General features: G+C 43.4%; 1 protein-coding gene across 3 annotated transcripts; it reads right to left on the bottom strand.

Annotated features, from left to right (window-relative positions):
• Window positions 1–6660: 6660 nt before the first annotated feature.
• Window positions 6661–25298, bottom strand: LOC121924271 (zinc finger protein with KRAB and SCAN domains 7-like). Of its 3 annotated transcripts, XM_042455586.1 has the most exons (8): window positions 25051–25298; window positions 19604–19772; window positions 16099–16575; window positions 15778–15904; window positions 11352–11426; window positions 10681–10763; window positions 10288–10426; window positions 6661–8357 (listed from the first exon to the last, which is right to left on the bottom strand). In XM_042455586.1, exons 3-8 carry the CDS (start codon window positions 16513–16515, stop codon window positions 7570–7572), a joined length of 1629 nt encoding a protein of 542 aa, XP_042311520.1. In that variant the 5' UTR covers window positions 16516–16575; window positions 19604–19772; window positions 25051–25298; the 3' UTR covers window positions 6661–7569. The 3 variants fall into 3 exon arrangements, with proteins under 3 accessions (XP_042311520.1, XP_042311519.1, XP_042311521.1); XM_042455585.1 differs by lacking the exon at window positions 19604–19772; XM_042455587.1 differs by lacking the exon at window positions 19604–19772 and having other exon boundaries at window positions 15796–15904.
• Window positions 25299–26106: the final 808 nt, after the last annotated feature.

The raw sequence follows: 26106 nt of genomic DNA, 5'->3' as shown, positions 1-26106 counted from the left end.
CTTCTACATTCATTTGTGGGATTGAGGAAATGGCATGTAATATTATTTTCAAGTGCAAAACTGTGGCAGGGATGGCCGGTGGTGAAAGGATTCGGTGGAATTGTATGATTGCAGCTCCCAAACGGCTTCTTTTCCCCTCGTGTAACAATCCATTGGGTAGGAGGACAGGGGTTGTAAGATGGGTGTCGATGGGGGAGCCTCAGAGACTTGGTAATTTTGCTTGTTGGTTTTTGCATCTTTGGTTGGCCTGGTGAGTGCTGCCAAGATGTGTTTGGTTTCCCTGCTGAAAGGTTGTTGTGTCGGATAGCAAAGGAGCTTTAATTTAAAGTATCCAGAACTAGCGAATAGAGGAGTCTGAATGCGCCACCGGAGCCGCAATTCTGGAGCCGACACGGGAGAAAAGCATTTGGGGACTGGGGCCCTTTCACACTACACCAATTAATACTAGTGATTTTCACGTTAAATCTTCCATGCAACAGCCAATGGGAGTCCCGAAGGTGTGCGGGTTTCAGGAGGGCGTATGTTACAAATGACTCGAGTGCCGGTGAGTTCTAAGGCGCCGTCAACAATTGCAAAGCCCAGAGGCTTGTTGTCCATGGCAAGTGGAGCAGACTCCTGGTGGCTAAAATATGGAGCATTTAAATTTTTGTTTATTCTGTGCATGAGTTTGAGCTCACCTTTCAAACTAGTCCTAGTGTGGCTAAGAAACAGCATAGATAAATTCTTCTTCTCATATGTATGAACCAAAGACCGAACAAATGCATGAAAGGGATAACAGAGTAAAGTCAAAGAAAAGGAATTAATTATATGTGAGGGAATTAAAAATTCCAAGATTTTCTTGCTGTCGTTCTTTCTTCTCTTTCTTTCTTCTTTCTTCTCTAAAAAAAATGTTTCGCCAAATCGAGCATTTCATAGATGCATAGAAGGATATGTAAGAAAGGCTGCATCAGTAGTTAATGGTTTCAAACCAGTTATGGCGCAAATGCAGTGAAGCAGTTGTCTGCTAATCTTGATAGTATTTATTTATTTATTTATTTATTTAATGTATTTTCCCCCTCTCTCAGGTTTCAATAATGTGACATAGAATGCTTGGAAGAACGTAGAAAAGATCTTTAATGGGGGAAAGTGTCTGGATGAACGTAAGGGTCAGATTATGACAGACAGGCTGCAGAGAGAGAGAGAGGAGAGAGAGAGAATATGCCAGGTGTGACATTGAGGCCATTGCCTGTAGCGCCCACATCAGAGTGGAATCTGAGTCAAAAACCTGGGGACCAAGAAACTAAAAATTTAAAGAAAAAAGGCTGAGAATATACTACCTTAACTCTTTACTGCTGCGGGAATCTACAATTCCCAGGATGGCACAGGATGCATCAATGGTACTTAAAAAGAGGATCATAGTGCTACAACTGTGTAGTGTTGAATTTCCCCCATATTTTTCTCGCTTAAAAATCCCACTGACTATACTGAGCCCTGGTTATAGCTTCCTCTTCAAACTAGATATCCTAAAAGCGTAGAGCCTTTCTAGTATTGGAAAGTAGCAGTCAGTAAAGTGTCGATGGGTGCCGGAAGCTATATTTCAGAGGAAGGAACTGACAAATGACAAAACCACTTCTGAATATTAATTGCCTAAGAAAAACCCGATGCGAATTAATCCCGGTTGCTGTAACTGCAGGAGACTTGAAGAGGCCATTACATAATCAGCCAGTAAACGTACAATTCACGGGAATAAACCGTGCAAAGTGAATAGTGCTATGTGTGGGGATTTATAGTTGGGAAAAAGGTCAGCGAGCTGTGCCCAGCCAGAAGTCTCCACTTGAAGTCTTCTCTCCACACAATCAGTGGATTCTCTCAAAGTTCCGGACCTATTGGGAACAATGTAAGACTCGCTAATATCCAGAGAATTGACCTGGAATGCATTTGGGTGCCATTTTGCCTGTTATTGGACTGTGATTCATTTTGCAATAGGTCAGTGGCAGGAATTGGGAAAGATGTGTACTTTCCTCTATGCCAGACATTGGAGATTATACGCAATCGCGTTCCGAGAACGTTATTGGAACCCGATAGGAACGACACTTTTAACTTTATAACCGGGGCCACGTTCGGGCCCCATCGGGTTTACATTGCGTTCGACATACCCCTCAAGCGCGCCTAGGGTTCCTCAGGGGAAGGGATGAGAAAGTGATCAACTGGTGGAAATGGTTTTTAAACGTTCAAGAAATGTGAGAAGCGTATCTACGCTTTCTTACATCCGTTCTCAGAGTCTGCCTTGTTTTGATAAGAAATAATAATATAAATAAATTATTATTTTATAAATTATATAATACCGCCCTTTCCAATAGAATCAGGGCTGTTTCACAGAAAAAGCAAATAAAACAATTAAGAATACATAAAACCACAAAACCCCTTCTCTCCTGACCCCCGGTCGCCCCCCCCCCTGGTAAAAAGCGAACCACAAGCGGCAAGACAGTACTGCCGCAGGTTCTGGGGAGCTTCTTCCAGGTGACATGGGGGGGGGGGGGCAAGCGGCAGAAGTAGCCCCCACCAGCTCTCAGGGCATCCCTGAGGTTCTGGTTCCTGCCTTATGGCTCCCTCGTGAGGCCGAGATGACAGTTTGAAGAGGAAAGGGGGCCGCTTCTTCAACAGAGGGCAGTCCCTCGATGTCGCGGGGTCCCGGCCTGAGTGCTTCCCGCTGAGGGCCAAAAATGGACAGTTGAAGAGGGAGGGGTCCTCTTCCGGGCCTGTTTCCTTAGAGAGGGAGGAGGTTCTGCCATGGCCTTCCTCTGAGGCTGAGAGAGTGTGCCTTCTTGCCCAAGGTCTCCCAGGGGGTTTCCTGGCTGAGCTTGACAAGGGACTTGGACAGGGGACAGGACTAAGGCCCCGAGCCTCCTTCTGCCGCGTCCGCAACATCAGCAGCCAGCTCCAAGTCAAACTGGGAGGATGCCTGTGCCTTTTTCCACCAAGGAAACAACAGCTGAGGCTATTCTCCTTGTTTCATCAGGTCTGATATCTGGCAACAGGGTGCGAAGGGGGTGACTGAAGTGACAGTTAACTGAAAGCTCTTGCTGGGAGAACTGCAAGTCCAAAACGACTGACTTTCTTCAGCCCCATAACACCCCGTTCTAGATAAACAGAGCTAGGAATGGGCAGGAAGCAATAGTTGGACTATAACAACGGGAGTGAAGTAGTTTACATATTGTTCCATACTTTTCCTTTATGAATACTCAGATTAACAACACGACTCGACAGATGGGATATGAAGGGAAAGAGATGGCCGAGGATTAAGCGGGAGCGGTAATTGAGGTTGTACAGGGCAAAGGAAGGTATGGCGACACCTAGGTGAAATTTTGTTACAAAATAAGGCGAGATCGATGTTTGAAAGCAATCCCGCCTTCAGTTCACTTTGGGTCCAAACAGACAGGCCAAAATAAAGCTGCTTTGGGTCATTTTGGAGGTATGCTGTTTAAATGGCACATGCATCTTAAGAGTCCAGAAGCTGCACCAAAGCTGCACTCCACTCCTTAGGACTGGAGCAGGGCTTTGGCGCGGATTCCAACCTCTTAGTATGCATGCTTCATTTAAACAACATACCTCAAAAGTGACCCAAAACAGCTTTATTTTGGCATGTTTGTTCAGGCCCTTTGTTACCCAAAATAGGCTGGGGAGCTTATCAACCGTGCCACAGAACCTTACTTTGCTCCTTTGCAAGGTCAGTTAAAAACAAATTTCATATCATCTATGACCTCCTTCTGGATAAAAAGCCGACCTGGCTTGCTTTACCTGGCTGGGAGAAGATAGTGCCATTACTTGAACCAAGGTCTTCCAGCTCAGTATTCTGTCTTTGAGCAGGTAAGGGAAAGTGGGTGACAGGGCTGAGTGGCTCTGTTATATAGAGACAATCTTACCGTGATCAGGATACCTATCCGGAAGATGGACTGCTTCGAATATATGTACTTAGGCCTGAAGACCAGGAACAGTATAGGGATTCTGTTGGTATACCGACCACTCCATTGCTTAACAGACTCGCTATCTGAGCTGATGCAGCTGGTCTTGGAGTTGCTGTTGGAGTGGCCAGGACTTTAGTTCTGGGCGACTTCAACATCCCACTCGAGACCAGCTGAACAGGTGCGGATCAGGAGTTCATGGAATTCATGACAACCACAGGTGTGTCCCAACTTGTCAACGGGACAACACATTGTGCGGGTCATATCCTCGTGGTCTTCAGTATGGTGCAGGAATATCCGTGGGCAGAGGTAGTTAATACCTCCGCATTGTCATGTACGGATCATTTCCTGGTCAGGGCAATACTAAGAGCCACCGTCTGCCCTCTCGGGGGTGGAGGACCTATTAGAATGCTCCACCCTCGAAGGCTAATGGAACCAGCTGGGTTCCAGAAAGCTCTAGAGGGTTTAATGGCTGATAATGCCAGTGATTCTGTTGAAGCATTGGTGAATATGTAGAACAGCGATCTTACTAAGACTATCGACACAATCGCTCCCAAGTGTCCTTTCCAACCTGCTTCTAACCAGAAGCTCTGGTATACCAGAGCGCTAAAGGACATGAAGTGGGCAGGACAACAACTAGAGCCGAAAACTGGACTCTTATCTGACAGATCCCGTCATAAGAATTTCCTTATGGCAATGGATGCAGCGAGGAGATCCTCCTCTTCTGCACATATTGCATCTGCAAAGTCCCGGCCGGAAGAAGTGTTTAGGGCGGTGAGGGAACTGATGGTAATGCCACCTACCCAGAACCCTCTACTTAACCCGACAACAGCCTGCTGTTATGCATTTAACAACTGCTTTGCAGATACAATCTCTCAAATAAGAGTTGACTTGGTTGCCAGTATTATAGCAGATTCGACTGATGAGGTGTCCAGTAAACCCATTACAAGATTAAACTGGATCAGTTTGAGTTTGTGAGTACTGATGACATTAGACAAGATCCTAGGAAAGGTGAGGAAGACAATGTGCCCCCTTGATTCCTGTCTATCACAGCTGGCTGTCTAGGGAGGTAATGCTTTGATGGCACTTCTTAGACATGTCATCAATGCATGCCTGGGGGAAGGTTACGTACCATCGTCTCTAAAGGAAGCGGTCATTAGCTCATTCCTGAAAAAAAACTTCCCTTGACTCCCTGGATATGAAAAATTATAGGCCAGTTTCCCATTTGCCATTTCTGAACAAGGTGATTGAGAGGACTGTTGCTCTTCAGCTTCAAGCGGTCTTGGATGAAGCCATTTATCTGAATCAATTTCAAACTGGCTTTAGGACAGGATATGGGGTGGAGACTGCCATGGTCGGTTTAACTGATGACCTTCGTCTAGGCATTGACAGAGGGCGCGTGACCCTGTTGGTGCTTCTAGACTTCTCAGCGGCATGCGATACTAAAGATCATGACATTCTCTTGGAACGCCTGAGAGAGTTAGGAATCGGAGGCAGTGCATTCCTTTCTTTCAAGCAGATTCCAGAGAGAAATCCCGGGTATAGTTGCTCCTCAAAAACGGAGCTAAATTGTGGCACCCCTCAGGTTGCCATCCTGTCCCCGATGCTATTTCATGTATACATGAAGCCGCTGGGAGAGATCATTCAGAGACATGAGGCGGGGTGTTATCAATACGCTAATGACACCCAAATATATTTTGCCATGTCTTGGGTGATGACGACAAATGGCATTTCTCCCCTCAATCAATGTCTTGAGGCAGTAATGGACTGGATGAGGGAAAACAAACTGAAGCTGAATCCAGACAATTGGAGGTACTTACAGTAGGGGCCCCCAACCCAGGTATCAGGTTGCAACCTCCAGTTCTAGAGGGGCTCACACTCTCCTTGATCCGTCGCTTCAGATGACAAATCAGGTGAATGCAATGGTCAAGAGTGCCTGTTATCAGCTTCCGCTGATACACCAGCTGCGCCCTTTCCTGGAACCGGCAGACCTCACCCTTCCAAGTCCCAGTTCCTGACGACCCATCATTCTGGATCTTGGCCACTTTTTTCTCAAATTGCCACACATTTCTTAACCACTGCAAACACCTCAGACTTATACTTCAGGAGATAGAAGTGTGGGGTGCAATCTGTGTTTCCCAGGGTGGTAACCCCTTTAAAGGGAAAGGAAAACATGCAGGTATGAAAATTAAACTTGTTAGAGTTCAGCTTTCATCAGCAGAGCAAAGCAGCAAAAATATGGGTCGGACTATTATTTTAATACACTTTCCTAAAGAACAAAGACTACGGTATTTATCTACTTGTGTTTGCATGCTTTTGAATGCTAGGTTGGCAGAAGCTGGGACTACTGACAGGAGCTCACCAGATCATGCAGCACCCAGACCTCAAATTGCAAACCTTCTGATCTTCCCGATCATCAGAACTGGCGTCTTAACCACTAAGCCACTGCATCCCTTCCCATTTTATCCCCATGGTAATAAAAAATAAGCCATTTTCCAGAACTGAAACACCTTCTGCACTAGAATATTTGTGTTTTATACAACTTTGTGTAGGTCTTTCAGTGGTTACTGAGCCTATTAGAACCCATTTCTACGATCACAGCAAATTTGGCTATTGCCTCATAACCAAAGATGCAAACAGAAAACTTAATTTACACCACCCTGGATAGGTTCTTTAATGAATCCTCTGAATGAACGCTTTCCATATTTCAAGCGATGAAATGGTTCCACTCCCTCCCTTTATTCTTGTTTTAAAATTCCACAGTTTGCACATACAAATCAAACAAATGTTGAGATAAGAGAAAATGGCAGAACAAGGATGAGAAACAAATGTATGCATTCCTATGTACAGCCCATGTATCAGAGTAAGCAGATGGCAGTATGATAAACTTTCAAAGAGAACACTGAGGTCCTCAGATGATTGAATGAAAGACAGAAGATATTTCTCTTTCCACACTCTCTCTACGATCATGAGGCCTCACACAACTATTGATGATCTCTTAATGACTACACCACAGACATATGACATGCACTTCTACAAATTTCAACCACATTTCTAGAAGAAAACATCAATTTTTTTGTTGAATCTCTTCTAATTTTGGGTTGGAGGCACCACATATAGAGCCTATGCTGTGGGTGGTTTCTCCTTTGTGTGAACAGTTCAGTGTCTATTAAGGTCTAATTTCAGCTTAAAGCTCTTTCCAGACTCCAGACATGTACAATCGGCCCTCCTTATCCATGGATTCTTTATTCACAGATTCAAGCATCCACAGTCTGAAAAATATTCAAAAAATATATAGATTCTTGATTTTGCCATTTTATATAAGAGGCACCATTTTACTTGCCATTGTATTTAATGAGACTTGAAAATCCACAGATTTTGTATCCATGGAGGGTCCTGGAACCAAACCCCAGTGGATATCAAGGGCCCACTGTATTTTTTTCCTCCATTGTGATTCAGTGAAGCTTTTTCCACACTCCAGAAATATATATATATGCCTATTCTCCAGTATGGACTCTTTGAGGTCTACTGAAGGTTGATTTCAGACACAAGCTCTTTTCCACACTCTAGGAATGCATGTGGTTTCTCTCCAGCATGATTGATCTGAAGCCCAAGGCAGTTTCTCATCTCAAAGCGTTTCCCATAAATTGTGGAAAACGGTATGGATTCTCTGATGAGTACTGAGATGTGATTTGTGAGAGAAGCCCTTGCCACACTCGGAGCATTTATATGGTTTCTCACGATTGTGTGTTCTCTGATGGGAAGTGAGCTTTATCTTATCACTGAAGCTCTTTCCACATTCTAGGCACTGACAGGGTCCCTCTCCTGTATAACTTGCTTGATGTATCATGAGGTTTCTGCGATGTCGAAAAGCTTCCCCGCACTCCAAGCATTTGAACGGTTTCTCCCCTGTGTGGATTCGCTGGTGACTAGTGAGGCTTGGTCTGTAACAGAAGCTCTTTCCACACTCCAGGCACTTATAGGGTCTCTCCCCTGTGTGGAGTCTTTGATGTCTCTTGAGGGACGACCTGTGACAGAAGCTCTTTCCACACTCCATGCATTTTGAAGGTTTCTCGCCAGTATGAATACTTTGATGAGCAATCAGGAGATATCGCCAATGGAAACACTTTCCACACTGTGTACATTCAAATATTTTTTCCTCAGTATGCTTTCTCATATGAGCATAAAGGCTTGATTTCCAAAGGAAACATTTCCCACACACAGCACACTTCCAGTTCTCCTCGCCTTCCTCTGTATTTTCTTCATCTGGAATTTCCCAGATTTCTGTATCTTGGTTTCTTCCCTCCAGTTCTTCTTCTATTTCTATGCTTTGTTCTTCATCTTCTTTCCAACTAGCTTTTTCCAACCATGTTAGGCTTGGTGCGTCTTCATTTTGACTCTTCTGCTCATTAGCACCTTGGATGAAGAGAGACAACCAGTTAGAAGGAAAGAAAGAAAGTACAATGAAGTCATTGTGCCAGCACATTTAATCAATGACATAATGAATGAGAAGAGAGTTGGACAATCATGAAGACCACCATATATCGTGGTCTTCAACTCCCACCAGTCCTAGTCAACATAAACAATATTGAGGGGTGATGAGTCAGTTCAAAGTCTGGAGCGCCACAGGTGCCTACTCATGCAATGAATAAACTTAAATCGATGACTACCAGCACTGTGTTACGTTTTGGGTTTGGTACAGAGAAACTGGAGCTGTATTTCCATTTATGAAATTCCTGGCCAGCCATAGGTCAGCCAGTCTCTCTGCACCTGTCCTGTCTAAGATAGTTGTTGTGCAGCAAAACAGAGCCCTAACAATGCTGCTCTAACCTCCTCAGACAAGACAGAAAGCAGAAAAGATATTTATAAGGGAGGTCAAAGAGGGCCATTGCTCAGAAAACTGGTGCTGTCAGCTTTGAGGCAGAACGAACAGGGTCTGTGCTAATGGACAAAGGGCTTTTAGGGGACAGAGGAAGAAATGGAAGAAAGAGAATTAGGATAGCATCCAGGTTCCTACGCTGGGACCAAACTTCAGGCCATGCTTAAAATGCTCTGTCTCTTTCCAACTAGCATTTTCCAGCCACATTAGACTTTGTGCCTCTTCATTTGACTCTCCTGCTCATGACCACTTTAGTCAGCTGCCAGGCCTAATGTCTTGATCTGCCAGTCTGGCTGGAGAGAGAGAGGGCTGTGGTTAACAGGTATGGGGCAGAGACAAAGGTTGGTAGGAAAGGCAAGCCCTTGGTGTTAAACCTAGGGATCATTATTTATTTTTAACCATATACTTGCCCCTCCCCCATTTTCTAGCGTTTTAAAGCTGTTTTGTTTGACTTGTTTTGTATCTTTTTATCTCCTTTCAATTATTTATTGATTTTAATTTGGAATTGGCTAAATTGTTTCCCCATACCTAAGATCAAATATTGATCAGAATGGTGACTACACCACCAAAATGGAAATGGCAAGAAATGTGGAGGCTGATGAAAGAAAACCCCATCCCTAGATGTATTTTAGAAGCCTTCAAGCACATTGTTTGTTCTAGACAAAAAGATAGGGGATACATGTCGAACTGCTCTTCTCTTTTGTAGTGCAGGAACTTTTCATTATTCTTTCAAGCCTATTCTGCCCCTAGTACCAATTTTCCATTAAAGAAATCATGCCCAAGAACTTACTGACTTTGTTAACTGCAGTATGCTTGTATGTCTGTGAAGAGGGGCACCTTGGAAGCAGCAAGCGGTGGGGAACAGTCTTTACATCCTGCAGGGGAGATTCCCAGATCAAGCCAAATGTGAATTTCTATAAATCAGGGAGTGTGATTTATAGGAATAGGAGCTGTGGAGAATCTAGGGGCCCTTTTTCTGTCCCTGCATTGTCCAGTTTGGGTGGGTACACAGACAGCCAACAGGAGACATGAAAATGTGTGTGAAACTAAAAAGAGATTGGCTCGCTTCTAGTTTAAAAGGAAATGTTTTTGGATGTTAAATAATACAGGAGGGTCCTGTAATCAATTCGAAAGTTAACTGTCACTCATGGAGGTTACCAAGAGAGGTAGGTCATCTCCTGGCTCTGTATTATCCAAAGCAATGCATCTCTAAATATCTGCAGATGACACAGCAGCCTTGAAGCAGCCCACAGTACCACAACCAAGGGTGTTATGAACAGATTCTGGCTACTGTGGTTTTAACAGTTGGCTGCAAAGAAAGCCATCACTACAAAGGAAGCCCAGAAAGCAGCAAGGCCAGAACAGAAACTCCACAGGTTGCTATACATGAGCAAAAATTAAAAAAAAGGAAATGCAAATATTTCCTGTTGCTTACAAACTGACTTTACCCACTCAAAGGATTCGTACCAAGTGGAGCCGTCTCCCCAAGAGAGGTCACCATGCCGTAATTCTCTTCCATGACTTCCTTGTGCAAGGCCCTTTGCTCTGGATCCAGGAGGGCCCATTCCTCCTCAGTGAAACCCACAGCCAGCTCCTCCAAGGTAACCTGAAAGATATAACTTTCTGCTCAGAGATCAATAATATTAATTTCCATTTCTAAGTGGAATCCACAAGAACCTTCATGTGGAGGAGTTTTAATAGAGGTTTTGCCCCTTTGGGAGAAACATTAAAACCCTTCAAATGGCAGAAAACATAGACAGAAGCAGCGGGGAAGAGACAGATGCTTTTCAGGTCAAGCAAGAAATAGGATGGATAGAAAATCAGTCCCCTGCCATATCTCTGCAGCAATCTTTCCTGTACCTGATTCACTTGTGCAGAAACTGACTTCACTGGATTAAGAAGAGATGACTGATGACCTCTCATCATTTTTTTAGGCCCATCTCCTGTGAGAGGAAGGAAAAACTATCAGAAAGATTCACACATTAAATTAAATGAGCCAGAACTTACTGCTGGCAACCATTATTACTTCTAGGCCACTTATAGAATCATAGAGATGGAAGAGACCACAAGGGCCATCCAGACCAACCCCATTCTGCCATGCAGGAACTGTCAATCAAAGCATCCCCGACAGATGGCCATCCAGCCTCTGCTTAAAGACCTCCAACCATAAAATTATTTCATAAGACCATCAGAAATATGTTTTCTGATGGTCTTAGGCGATCCCTGTGAAAGGGTCATTCTACCCACAAAGAGGTTGCATCACTGCTTTAGGGTATTTAGGCCCTAATTGCTTTGTTTACCTTGCCTCAAGTCATTTCTTAGAAGATAACTTGACTACAGCCTCCAAATTAATGAATTAGGTAAGGTAAAGAAATTCTTTAATAGTTTTGACATCTTCATTTTCCACATTTTAAAAATAAATACATCATGAGCCCAATTTGCCTAAGAAACACCAGCAAGATCACAAGATCCCTTACAGGCATGTATAATCAGCACACTTATGAATTCATGCATATGGTCTGAAAAAATACCTGGTAACGACTGGTGTCCAGCATCATTCAAAACGGTCACAGATTCCCCATCCCCAACGAACTGGAGCTCACTTCCTGCAGTTTGAAACAAATGGTGTAATTCTTTCTTCCATTGTCTCAAGCTGAGTCTTTTTAAATTATCACCACTACCACCACAGGTTGAGTACCTGTTACCCAAAGGGCTTGGGACCAGAAGTGTTTTGGGTTTTGGAACATTTGCATATAAATAATGAGATATAATGGAGCTGGGACTCAAGTCTGAACGTGAAATTAGTTTATGTTTTGTATCCTATATAAATAACCTGAAGGTGATTTTATATACAATTTTTTCAGAATGTTGTGCATAAGTTTGTGTACACTGATTCACTAGTAAGCAAAGGAGAAACGATATCTTTTGGATTTTGCAGCAATGTGGATTTCAGCATTCTGGATAAGGGAGACTACTTAACCTGTATTATTTATTTACTTATTTATGTATTATTTTAATTACTCATTTATAGACAATCTTTCTCTCAGTAATGGGACTCAAGCAGCGAGATTAAAAACTACACAAAAACATCAAGAAGATTATTAATATAAAAATTATTTACAAGACAATTAAAGTGGGCCCTTGGTATCTGCTGGGGTTTGGTTCCAGGACACTGCATGGAGATCAAAATCCATGGTTGCTCCAGCCCCATTATATACACTGTTGTGCAAAAGGAAGGATTGCTTTTTGGAATGTATATCTTTTTGGAATATTTTCAAACCATGGATGGTTGAATCCAAGGATAAAGAACCTGTGGATATAGAGGGGCTGGCTGTATATGTTATATGAGGTTAAAAGTTGTATAAAAGTTTTATAAAATTAAAAAAAAAATTAAAGGACTATATGTAAACCATTAAAGAGACACCATACCATTAAAATCCCATCCGAGTCAGTTTCTTAAAGCCTGACAGAATAAGAACTGGAATTCCCTACTCAAGGAAGTTAGCTCCACCTCTTTTAAGCTTGTGGCAGACAATAAAAACAGTGCTGTTCTGCATAGTCTTTAATGTCAGAAATTGCTTTGTTTTAAAACTGTATTTTAGGATTGTTTTGAGACTGCTTTTAAACATTTTAAATGAGTATTCTAATGCATTAAAAAACTATTGTTTTTGTTGATTCATTGGCTCAGGCACCCTTGTGGGCTGGCAGGCAATATAAAACTAACTTAAATAAATGAAATAAATAAAATAAGAACATTTTGAACATACAGTACATGTACATTTAAATTTAAATTTCCATTTCCTGCCATCTTGGAAGCCTGCCTGGGGGTACCCAGCCTCTTTCCTCTCTCAAACTTTCCACTCCCCGTAAAACGCCTCTTCAGAATTTCCTGTGGTTCTTCCTCAAGGCCTCAAACGGATGTGGTCCTGTCACCCTGCACTGCAGGAGCTGTACTTCAGCAAACTGAAAACCCTGCAGGGCTATTGTTAAGAATACGTTGGCATAACTAACAGCACAGCCTGAACAGTGACTTTTATAAAGCAAGTACAGTGGGATCTTGTTATCCACTGGGGTTTGGCTCCAGGATCCCCCATGGATAACAAAATCCATGGATGTTCAAGTTCCATTAAATATAATGACAGAACAAAATGGTGTCCTTTACATAAAATGGAAAATCAAGGTTTCTTATTTGGAATGTATACTCTTTTTGAATATTTTCAAGCCATAGATGTTTGAATCCATGGATAAAAAAATCCCTGGATAAGGAGGGGCAACTGTAGTTGTCATTACAGGTCCAAGGCTCAAAAGGTGATCTGTTACTGTTAGATGTTTTTCAAGTAAAGTCTCTTCACTTTTCTGTTTCACAGACATTCACTATGAGTGTTATTACATGTGTCCCCTGGATCCCACTTTTGTGGCTCCTGAAGGCCCATAGATCCCCACAGCACTCAAATACCTTGCCCAAGTCACACTCTCCCAGCTCTAGAGGAAGGTATCGGGAAAGTACCTCTAAATAAAGCTTGCCAAGAAAACCCACTGTATATACCCATGAATAAATCTAGAAATTTTAGCCAAAAAGTAACTCAAAAACCCTAAGTTGACTTATCCATGGGTCAGTGTAAGTCCTGTCCTTTGATTCTTATAAAAGAGGAACCACTCTGGTGAAAGGTAAGAGTGTAATCTGTCCTGGAACCACTGACCCCCTTCTGCTGTCTCATTCATCCAGTCTTTAGGGTGAGCAGAAACAGTTATGTCTACTAGAATTTTGTATGTTCGTAGAATCATAGAGTTGGAAGAGACCACAAGGGCCATCCAGTCCAACCCCCTGCCATTTAGGAAATCCAAATCAAAGCATCCCCAACAGATGGCCATCCAGCCTCTGTTTAAAGACCTCCAAGGAAGGAGAATCCACTACACTCCGAGGGAGTTTGTTCGACTGCTGAACAGCCCTTACTGTCAGGAGGTTCCTCCTAATGTTGAGGTGGAATCTCTTTTCCTGTAGCTTGCATCCATTGTTCCAGGTCCTGCTCTCTGGAGCAGCTGAAAACAAGCTTGCTCCCTCCTCAATATGACATCCTTTCACATATTTAAACAGTTCTTTGGCATTGTTTTCCTTTGCCCCATCCTTTACATCCTTTGTTACATACCCCTACGTTTTAGCCTTGACTTATCCACAGGTCATATCAAAATCCATATTTTTTGCCCCAAACCTGTCCTCAACTTATACATGAGGTCTACTTACAGTCTAGTATATACAGTAGTCAGAAATGACTTGAAGGCACATGCCACCAACCTGTGTGCTCACAGAAAGCAAGCAGGATTGTGCCGTAGGCTTTATTTCAGAGGAAGGAACTAGTAAAACCATCTCTGCTTGTCTGTGTGTGTCTTCTCTGCTCTTCTACGTGCAGAACCAAGGGAGGCTGCTTTGTGCAGTACCTTCTGTAAAGCCTCTGGAAGACTACTCCTGGGTAGGAATGCTTGGAAGCCATTGCTATTCATGCATAGCTGCATATGCTCATGAGCAGGAAGGCATGCCAGCTCCAACTACTGGCTAGGAGGTTGGAAGCAGAAAAGCTTGGAAGTTACACCTACCCATAAGTAAGGACTACAGCTTGCGAACCACAGCTTCTCATGAGCAGGGAGGCACAGTAACTGTGGCTGCACATGAGATGAGATGTGTAGCAGCCCCTGCTACAGGTTGTTGTTACTCTCTATGGTGGAGGGGAGAAAACCTGGGGCTCCAGTCTCACTTTCCCTTCCAGCGGTTGCCTTTCAGTGGGTGCTGCCAGGAAAGAAATGCTTAACTGGACCAGATCCAGCACTGGGGCTGTAGGTGCTTCTCTTGCTTCTTCTAAGGCTGAAGCAGTCTTTCTGCCCTGGGCTGAAAGAAGGATCTTCAGTCCCCTGACATGCCTGGACAGTTCAAGTCTCTTGTGGTGTTGGCAACAGGGCTGTTGCTGTATTATTTTCAGCTTTATCTCCAGTCTCCTAACAGGCTTGGCACTGGTAGTGTAAAGAGACATCAAAACAAAGGGATTTTCCCTCATCTGCTAGCTCTGCATGGACTCCTCCATTGACTCTTATTGGAGGAAGGCAAGAACTTGGATATGACTGTTCTAGCCTCTCCAGCCTATGAGAAATGGTCTATAGTGGGTAAAATGGCCTCTCCATGTAACAGGAAATTCCCACTTGGAGATCTCACTGAAGAACAGGAGAAAGATGGAGAGTCTGTGTCTTTCTGATGTTATTGCTAATTTGTTGAAGCAAAGAGAAGAAAGAGGAAAGCATGACCTATAGGCCGTGAGGTAGGAATGGAGGTTGACCTTACCAGGGGTTGGGTTCACTACAGGGCCCCCCTCAAAGCTCTGTACCAATCCTGCTTATCGGGGTGAGAGGGAGAAGCAACCCATCTCAGGACGTGCAGCCTTTCACTGCTGGGAAACCTTGGCATCCTGTGTAGTCCTTCTCAAAATGGCAACAGGAAGTGACACAACAAGCTGGTTCCATCTTCTATGTGACATTCCTTTAGATATTTAAAGATGGCTAGCCTGTAAAATTTATGTTTTCTCTTCTCCTAGCTAAATATACCCAGTTCCCCAATCCATTCTTCAAAGGAATTGTCTTCCTGATCTTTTACCATCTAAGCTGTAGAAATAATGCAGTTTGACACCACTTGAACCTCCATGGCTCCATCCTACAGAATCCTGGGATGTGTAATTTTGTGAAGCACCAGCACTCTTTGGAAGAAAATGCTGAAGACCTTGTAGAACTATCAATCCCAGGATTCCACAGGTTGCTGCTACAGTATGCAAAGTGGCATAATACTGTATTATTTATACAGTGTATATGTACCCTAGGTCACCAAGATGGTAAATGCAACAGTTACTTATATATTTGAGATGTATGGTGGGGTGGTGGTAAAGGGTCAGAAGCACCCCCTGTGGGTAAATCTCTTACCCATTGAAGAGGACCTACTATCATCCTCATGTGTAATCCTCTCTGTTTGTGGCCTCTCTCCAGGTTCCGGTGGACTTTTCTGACTGTCTAGAGTGTCCATGTCTTCTTCAGGAAGCAGGTGCCTCACCTGAAACAGCAGTCAGGGAAATACAGGGAGGAAATTAAAAAAGGAATAATACTGGCAAAAGATTGGGGGTTGGATGCCCCTGTCCCTCCTTGGATGATTTACACTGAATTGTGGGGGGTAATTAATGGGGACTTGTAGGCTATCTACCCTCACATTCTCATCTTTTTCAAATAATGAGGATGAAACATGCTCACCGGCTGCTCTTCCTGCTCTTTCAGTGCCATCTGACTCAAGAGGAAACCTTCGGCCAAAGCCATCGCTTGGGAACTGGTTTCTGGCTCACATTCCTTGACCCAGCTGGCCATCTCCGGAGGAAGGACAGCCAGGAACTGCTCCAAGATGACCAGGTCCAGGATCTGAGCCTTGGTGTGTTGCTCGGGCTTCAGCCACTGGCGGCAGAGAGTGTGGAGGCGGCCGCAAACCTCCCGGGGTCCCTTGGCTTCCCAATAGCGGAAGTCCCTGAAGCGCCAGCGCTGGCCTTCCAAGCCAGGCACTTCTTCGCTGAGGACATTCTGAGTCATTCTTTCCCCAAATTCCCCAGTGCTCCCAGCTTCGGCTGTATCACCACCGTCTCTTTCTTCTTCAGGTCCAAATGAGTCTCGTTCCTCCATCTTTGCTCTGGGCTCCAAGGCAGCCACCGACAGGGAGAAAGGAACTCCTCTCTCCTATACCTGTTTAGTCAAAAAAGTAAAGATTGCTCAATAAAGTGATGATGATGATGATGATGATGATGATGATGAACCATTAAAATACACTCATAAGAGCTCATATACATATTAAAATGGCATGACTGAGTAGGCCTGCTGGAAGAGAAATGTCGTTAATGCAGTTTTAGAGGCAGTTAGTGTTCTCAGCTGTTGTATCTCTTCCGGCAAGTCATTCCACAGTCTTGGAGCAGCAGCAGTGTTGTCAAATTCTGGGGAATTCCCTGGAATCCAGGGAATTTAATTAATTTCTTTCTGGGGATTTTGACTGAATAATAATAATAAATATTTGGGAATCCCAGAGATTTGAATTTTGGTAAAACATTCCAGGGAATATCTTTGAGGCCTGTTGGCAACACTGCACAGCAGACAAAAATTAATGATGTCAAGCTTCTGGAAATCCAACAATCAGATGTGTGAATCAACTCTTATCAATGCTCTCGAGGCAGAACAGAATTTTATTTATTTGTTTAAATTTTAAAGCAATTTTTATTAACGTTTCCAACACACACTCAGGACAAGAAAACAAACACTTCACTTCATCTTCTTCTTTAAAACAAAACTTCCCACGTCTCTCAGAATGTATCTTTCTTTTACATTTCAAATTTACCTTTTGGTATGAACAATATTCTATGACTTTTACTATATATATATACGATAAGCTATATATATTCATAAAATATAAACTAGACAGCAGTATTATGCTTCACTACCTTTGTTAAACCACATTGCTTTCTACAAAAAAATTATAGAATACTTGCTTCCATATCCATAAATAAATATCTCTCTTCAGTAATCTTCTACTAAAACGTATAAAAGTTCTCCATGTTTTTAAAAATCTCTGTTGTTAGTTAGTTTTTCCACCTCTGCAATTTCCATTAGTTTTCCCACCTATTCTATACAATCTGGTATTATATTTGATTTTCAATATCTCCCCCAGACTGTCGTAGAAGCTGCTACTATATATCTAACTAAATTGCAGTTTTTCTTTACCCCTTTATCCTCTTCATTATCATATTAAACAAGAACAATTCTGGTTTCAGATTCAATTTAAATCCTAGAATCTTTTAAGCCTATTTATTTATTTATTTTAAACCAAGACTTCTTTACTCTCTTATGGTTCCACCTCATAAGGAAAGATGAACCACTTTGTTTTCTTCATTTCCAGCATAAGTTACAAGCCCTTTTATATGCTTCAACCCATTTTTTCTGGAGTGATACACCATTTGTACATCATTTTATACAGATTTTCTCTGAAGTAATACAAACAATCCACCCCCCTTTTATCCAGATACCTCCCCAGTGACTCATTTGAATATTATAGCCCAGGTTTTTTTACCCTATACAGGTCGAGCACAAGCAGTTATGCCAGCTGGAATTTTATATGTGTATTTGTTTCGTTTTTTTGGCATTGTTCCCTTTGCTTCATCCTTTGCATCCTTTGTTACATGACCCTAAGTTTTACTCTTGACTGAGTCACATCAAAATCCATAATTTTGGCCCCCAAATCTCCCCTCGCTTTATACATGAGGTTGACTTATATGGTAGGATATGGCGTTCTAGTTCTTCTTGCAGTAGTTTTCAACTTCTGGTCCTCCAGACGTCTTTGACTTCATTTCCCAGATTATCTCCATGCTGGCAAAGGCTTCTGGGTGCTCAAGTCCAAAACAGCTGGAGGATCAAAGGTTGAGGACCCCTAAGTTAAGACAAGCATTGCCAACCAGAGGTTGCAGAGAAGCAGACTAACAAATGCTAAACTTGTTTCTATTTCACAAAACCTCTTGCTTCTCAGTCACAGGTAGGTAAGACAAAGTGAAATACGGTACGTTTCCTGTGCCCACAGACTCAGGCAGCCAGCATGGCATGTTGGACTACAACTCTGGAGAACGAGACTGAATTCCCCAGTTGGCCATGAAACCCACAGGTTGACCTTGGGCAAGTCGTATGCTCTCAGCCTCAGTGGAAGACCATGGCAAAGCTCCTCTAAACAAATCTTGCCAAGAAAACCCCATGACACTCGCTTTAGGATCACCCTAAGTTGGAAATAAGTCACACGACCACAAACAAGCCCACAGACTCATGTATACCCTTCAGTGAAATAAAATTGTTCAACTATCTGTACTGAATCAGTTTTTTGTTAACTTGAAATGCAACTGATTAGCAGTGCAGAGAGTGAGTGAATTAAGATGAAGCTACCATAAAATCCATAATTTTATTGCTTTTATTGCACTTTGTCTAGTTTTCACATGGCCAATAAGGCAAGTGGTCTATTCCTGCACTGAAATCCCTCAATATCATGTTCACTAATGTCTCAAACAGAATGTAGCCCTGCAACTCTAACATGGTTGCTATTTTTTCCCTATATGATTTTTAACATTTTTGCCTGATGAAGAAGGCAGCAACTTTTTGAAAGCTTGCATAACGTATTTTATGCTTTGGAGTTGGCCCACTAAAGGCATCACTGCTTGTGGTTTTTGGATTTTGTTGTATTTTCCTTCATGGTCAACATGGCTACCTCTGAATATTTTTCTCCCTGAAGCTACTACTGTTATACCTCTGCAAAAGAAATAAACTGTTGGTATCAGATATATCAGGTATGGCTCTTTTTAAGTATGTGACTTTTTTTAAAAAGCAACATTCTTTCAAGTGTGGTTATTTTTTTGCTAAATCTAAAGGAATTACTGTGTATGTTTTTTATTATTAGAAATATTCTAGCAAAATAATTTCCACATAAAACTTTGATTTTTTAAAAAATATAATATTTAAACAAACCTGCTAAACCAGGTAGCACTGCTCTAAGTACTTGAAACTGTTCGGGGGGAAAGATTTCCAGTTGTACTCCCTTATCCAGAAATCCAAAACCCGAAATATTCCAAAATCCAAAATTGTCAGCATGGATGGCTGAGATAGTGACAGCTTTGTTTTCTGATGGTTCAGTACACACAAGCCGCCTTTCATGCATATAATTATTTATAATATTGTGTATAAAATTTACCTTCAGGCTATGTGTATAAGGTGTACACAAAACATAATTTAACTTCATGTTCAGAGCTGGGTCTCACTTCCATCTCCAAGATAATCTCATGACGTCTATGCAAATATTCCAAAACTCTGAAATGCAAAACACTTCTGGTCCCAAGAATTTCGGATAAGGGAGTCTCAACCTGTATTATTTAGGCAGCCAAAGAAAGGGACGAGTGAGTCAAGGTACGCAAACACAGCAAAGAGAAGAGTTCTGGGTATGAACAATTTTCAGTGTCTCACTCTGCAATGCTACAAACTTGAAAACTGAAGGAAATTTCATTAGGGGACAGAATTCCCATTTGGAAGGGCAATGCTCCAATTTGCCCTCTTTATACCAACAACCTTGTGTGCATCCAATTTTTCCACAACCAGAAACAGAGCCCTCTCACACACTTTTAAGCTGGCGGGTAGGGAGTTAATTGAACATTGCCCCATGGTTGAGCTCAGTCCTGTGGGTTCTGTTGAACAATTGTGGGATCTGGGCGGGCGTAACACTACACTACACTAAAAATGGTATTCAAATCACTGAATGCCAAAGTCAGGATTGTCTGTGCCACTGTCCTTCAGTTTCTATGAATGTCTGAGAAAGCTGGACAGTGAAGAAAGGCGACAGGGAGAGAATCAAGTTATTTGAAATGGGGAGTTCTAGTGGTTTTAGCGTTGGACCATGACTCTGGCAACCAGGGTTCAAATCCCCACTTGGCCATGAAACCCATTAGGTGACCTTGGGCAAATCACACGTTCTCAGCCTCAGAGGAAGGCAATGGCAAACCCCCTCTGAAGAAACCTGCCAAGAAAATCCTATGATACGCTCACCTTAGGATCACCATAAGTCAGAAACGCCTTGAAGAAACACAACAATAAATATAAAGCATATATATATATATATATATATAGAGAGAGAGAGAGAGAGAGAGAGAGAGAAAGAGAAAGAGAGAGAGTTTTGTGAGTTTTTAGAGCTATGTGGCCACATAGCCCCAAAAACCCACAAAAAACTATGGATGCCAGCTATGAAAGCCTTCGACTTCACAGAGAGAGAGAGAGAGAGAGATTAACAACAACAGCAGCAGCAGCAACAACAACAGATAGATTCTCTGAAGATGCCATCCACAGATGCCGGCGAAACATCAGGAATAAACTCTTCTAGAAGGTGGCCACATAGCCCAAAAAACACACAAAACACAACAAATAGATCCCATTGAGCCAGCATGGTGTAGTGGCTTGAGCACTACAACTCTCAAGTCAAGGGTTGATTTCCCAGCTTAGTCATGACCTTCAGCAAGTCATACTCTCACCCTCAGGAGAAGGCAATGGCAAACCACTCGGAAGAAGCCTGCCAAGAAAACCCTGTGATAGGGTCACCTAAATTAGAAACAACTTGAAGGCACACAATAAGAACAACAACAGATCCCTAGGACTGCTAAAAAGACAGATAAATGGTGGCCCAGTGTAGTGGACTGAGTGTTGGGCTAAGACACTGGAATACCAGGGTTTGAATCTCTGCTTGACCACAGAAACCTACTGGGAGACCTTGAGCAATTCACACTCTCTCAGCCTCAGCAAATCTTATCAGGAAAACTCTGCCACAGGGTAGCCATAAGTCAGAAATGACCTGAAGGCATACAACAATAACAACAACAACGAGCAAATCAAGCCCAAACTTTCACTCAAAGGGAAGCTAACTAAAGTCAGATCGCACTCTCAGCCCAAGGAAGGCAAAAGCAAACCCTCACTGAACAAATCTTACCAAGAAAACCCTGCCACAAGTTGGAAATGTTACCCAACCCTGACCTAGAAAGATCTCTCAGCTAGAACAATTTAGGACAATTTTTTAAAAAAATTCTCAGTGTTTTTACATGTTCAACATCTGAATACACCACTTTTGAACTATTTCTTGGTCACTTTGTCAGGAAAAAAAACCTCTCCTTAGTCTAAAATTACTTCAGGAGGGTAGCAAAAATGCAAAATGCCTCCCTATATACTCCCAGAAGGCACTTGAAGGCCCTTTAGGACAGATGATGATGATGATGATTCTGGAGCCAGCACAACATAGTGGTTTGAGGGTTGGGCTGGGACTCTGGAGGCCACAAAACTCACTGGCTAACCCTGGGCAACGTCACTCTCTCAACCTCTGAGGATGGCAATGGCAAACCCCCTCTGGACAAATTCTGCCAAGAAAACCCAATGATAAGCTTGCTTTAAGGTCAACATAAATCAGAAACGACTTGAAGGCACACCAGAACTCCCACCCTTAGACCCACAAAATGGCCAGGAGTATAGTGGTTTGAGTGTTGGACTCCAATGCTGGAGACCAGGATTTGATTCCCTGCTTGTACATAGAAACCCACTGGGTGATTTTGAGCAAGTCACACTTTCTCACCCTCCAAATGACTTGGAGGCACAAAACAACAACAAAAACAACAACAAAAACCATGTGGGACTGTGGACCATAGGCAGACCTTTTCTCACTCCTGACGCAGCCCGATACAAGATTTCTGCAGAACTGAAAAGTGTTCACATTCTTGTCCAATTTTAATTGGCCCTAATTCACACATTGAGAGCCAGCACAGTGTAGTGGTTTGGGCATTGGGCTAGGACACTGGGAGAGCAGGGTTCAAATCCCAGCTTGGCCATGGAAACTGACTGGGTGACCTTGGGCAAGCCACACTCTCTCAGCCTCAGAGGACAGCAATGGCAAACCCCCTCCGAAGAAATCTTGCCAAGACAATCCCATAATAGGTTCGCCGTATGGTCTACATAATGACTTGAAGTCACACAACAAGATCTCCACACATTCCCCACTCCCTTGTTCCATTCTCTTTCTTAAATGACATAGAACAAAATTTAGTATAAGGAAGGCCATTTCTCAGGAATACTTTAGCTGTGGATTCCTGCACTGCCAGGGGCTGGACTATATGACCCTTGGGACCCCATTTTAGGCTTCTATAGAATCATAACATCAAAAAATCATAGAATCATAGAGTTGAAAGAGACCACAAGGGCCATCCAGTCCAACCCCCTGCCATGCAGGAACTCTCAATCAAATCATACCCGACAGATGGCCATCCAGCCTCTGCTTAAAGACCTCCAAAAAGGGAGACTCCACTACACTCCAAGGGAGTTTGTTCGACTGTTGAACAGCCCTTACTGTCAGGAGGTTCCTCCTAATGTTGAGGTGGAATCTCTTTTCCTGTAGCTCGCATCCATTGCTCCAGGTCCTAGTCTCTGGAGCAGCAGAAAACAAGCCTCAATATGACATCCCTTCAAGTATTTAAACAGGGCTATCATATCACCTCTTAACTTTCTCTTCTCCAGGCTAAACATCCTCAGCTCCCTGAGTCGTTCCTCATAGGGCTTCATGGTTTCCAGACCCTTCACCATTTTAGTTACCTTCCTTTGGACACGCTACAGTTTCTCAACATCCTTTTTGAATTGTGGCTATGACTGTTACTGCTTTGAGGGGCAGCTATGGGAACCCATTCGCAATCTATCGCCTTTATAACAGTTAATTTTTGGGCAGACTGACATGGCCTTGGCACCACTTTGGGACTTCCAGCAGTCTTTTAGCACCCATAAAAGCCTTTCTCTCTCATACTTCAGAATTATTGATAAAAGTGGATTTTAAAAAAGGAGAGAGCTGCACAAAACATCCCTCTAGCAATGGTCAACCTTTGGCTCTCCTGGGGCCTATTTCACACTACACAATTATAGCACCGTTATTCCACCTCAATTGCCATGGCAGCGCCCTATGGAATCCTGGGATTTATAGGTAGATAGATATTGTTTATTACAGTCATAGACCAGCAAAAGTTGCACCAGAGACATCTAAATATGAGTAACAAATAATTACAAAAAATACAAAAAGATTAACACACAAATACAAAATAGCATTAAAAACGAATTGCCAGAGAAGCAATGTTTCCGAGTGATAAGACTCACAGGGATTACAGCTGTATGTATTGCATTTATCCTCTATCCAGAAACATCTGAATATAAGTTACAAATAGGTACAAAGATACATGGAATCCTGGGATTTGCAGTTTAGGGAGGCACTAGAGCTCTCTGACTGAAGAGTCTAAATGCCCCTCTCTAAATCCAGAATGCCACGGGATGTTGCCATGGTGTTAAAGTGGAACGATAGTGCTATAACTCTGTAGTGCGAATGGGTGGTGTTCTAAGGCTCCACCTCCCAAAAGCTCCAGCCAGAGATGATGGACTATATAGTCCAAGGACAACTGGTCCTCCAACTCTGCCCTATAGGGTTGCTTTAGCTGGCCTTTCTCTCCTCTGCTCTAAGGCTTGCTTGCCTTTTCTCTTCAGTCCCTGCCCAAGCTCCAAAGGGGCAGGATTTGGGGGCTCTAACTCCCAGAAAGCTCCAACCAGCACAGCCAAGGATGATGGGCTATGTAGTCCAAGGACAACTGGTCCTCCAATCCTTCTTGTGGGTAGCGGAGGAGAGGCTTTAGCTTGCCTTTCCTCTCAAGGACTTGGACTGCATCTGCACTTTAGAAATATTACAGTTTGCCACTGCTTTAATCTGCCATGGCTCCAGGCTATGAAATCCCGGGATCTGTAGTTTGCTGTAGCACCCAAGCTCTCTGACAGTGAAGGTTATACGTCTCACAAAACTACAAATCCCAGGATTCAGTAGCATGGAACCATGGCAGTTAAAGCAGTGTCAAACTGCATTATTTCTGCAGTGCAGAGGCAGCCTTGCTTGCCTTTTCTCTTCACTCCCTGGCCAAGGTCTGAGGAGGGAAGACTTTGGGGCTCTATCTCCCACAGATGATGCTCCAGCCAGAGAAGATGGACTACGTAGTCCAAGGACAACTGGTCCTCCAACTCCGTCCTGATGGTAATGGGGGTGGATGGGGGCTTTAACTTGCCTTTCCTCTTCAATCCTTAGCTAAGCTCTGGGGGGAAGGAAGGATTTGGGGGCTCTCCAACCTCAGGAAACCCCAGGGATGATGTGCTATGCAGTCCAAGGACAAATGACCCTGTGGGTAATGGAGGGGTGCAGGCTTTAGCTTGCCTTTCCTCCCCAATCCTTAACTAGGCTCTGGGGAGGGGGGAGGCTTTGGGGGGTTGAAACTCAAGAAACCCCACCCAGAGATGATGGGTTATGTAGTCCAAGGACAACTGGTCCTGTGCGTAGCGGAGATGTGCAGGTTTTAGCTTGCCTTTCCTCCCCAATCTTTAGCTAGGCTCTGAAGGGGAGGGGTTGGGAGGGTCTCCAACACCAGGATGATGGGCTATGTAGTCCAAGGACAACAGATCCTGTGGGTGGTGAAGAGAAGGAAGGCTTCAGCTTGCCCTTCCTCTCCTGTGTCCCTAGCCAGGAGGGGGCAGAACTGGAGAAGGCTTCCCACCCCTTCATTTTCTGTGGGTCCCTAGAAGTACAAAATATGGGAGACTCACCAGCAGTTCTTTGGGGGGGGACCCAGAGGGGGCTGAGGCTGCCTTCCTTCCTTCTCTCCCTCTGACGCCTCCGCCTCCCCTTGTCAGCCTCTCTGGGAGGGAGGGAAAGGCAAGGCTGCAACAATAAGCAGGATATGAGAACACCCTCCTCTTTGTCCAATGACAGCCGCGCCCAAAGAGAGCAGCCGACCCTGGGCTCTTTTGGAAAAGGACGGAGGAGGAGGAGGAGGAGGAGGAGGAGGAGGGCAACGAGTCCGGCTCCTAGACAGGCCCCCACCGCCACCCTCCACACCCAGGCACCCGGATGTCGCCCGAGACAGCCACTTCCGGTTCTTGTCTCTTTTCCCCCTTCCCCAGTGGCCAGGCAGGCTAAAGGATTCTGGGAAATGTAGTCCCACCAAGGAAGTTAAACTCTGCACTGCAGATTGGATGCAGTAGTTTGACACTGCTTTGACAGCCATAGCTCCATGCTATGGGATTATGACAGGGAGGACTACATATCTCACAAAACTATGAATCCCATAATTCCATAGCATTGAGCCAAGGCAATCAGAGTAGTGTCAAACTGCATTATTTCTGCAGTGCAGATCAGAACTAAGTATATACAGTATATATATATATATATATATATACACACACACACACACACACACACACATGAAATATATATATATATACACACACACATACACACACACACTATATTATATGTGTGTGTGTGTGTTACTTATATATACTGTACACACTCATCCCTCCACATTGGCCAGGATTGCACAGAACCCCCTTGAATATGGAAAAACCACAAATAACAAAAACACCACCATGTTTTGTACCTGAGAGGACTCCTCTCTAGGAATCTCTAGGTCCTCCAACACAACTCTATGGTTGACATCTTCCAGACATGGACCATAGAGATGCACTGGAGGAGCTTCAAAGGCCTAGTAGAGCATTATCTCTAGGAATCTCTAGGTCCTTCAGTGCAACTTTTGGTTAAAGTTGACCATACAGTCCTAGATATTCCTATAGAGAGCATATTAATAAAATCAGTGAATAGCC

Source organism: Sceloporus undulatus, chromosome 2 (assembly GCF_019175285.1).
Source record: "Sceloporus undulatus isolate JIND9_A2432 ecotype Alabama chromosome 2, SceUnd_v1.1, whole genome shotgun sequence".
Lineage (NCBI taxonomy): Eukaryota > Metazoa > Chordata > Lepidosauria > Squamata > Phrynosomatidae > Sceloporus > Sceloporus undulatus.
This window is presented reverse-complemented; position numbering and strand designations above follow the sequence as displayed.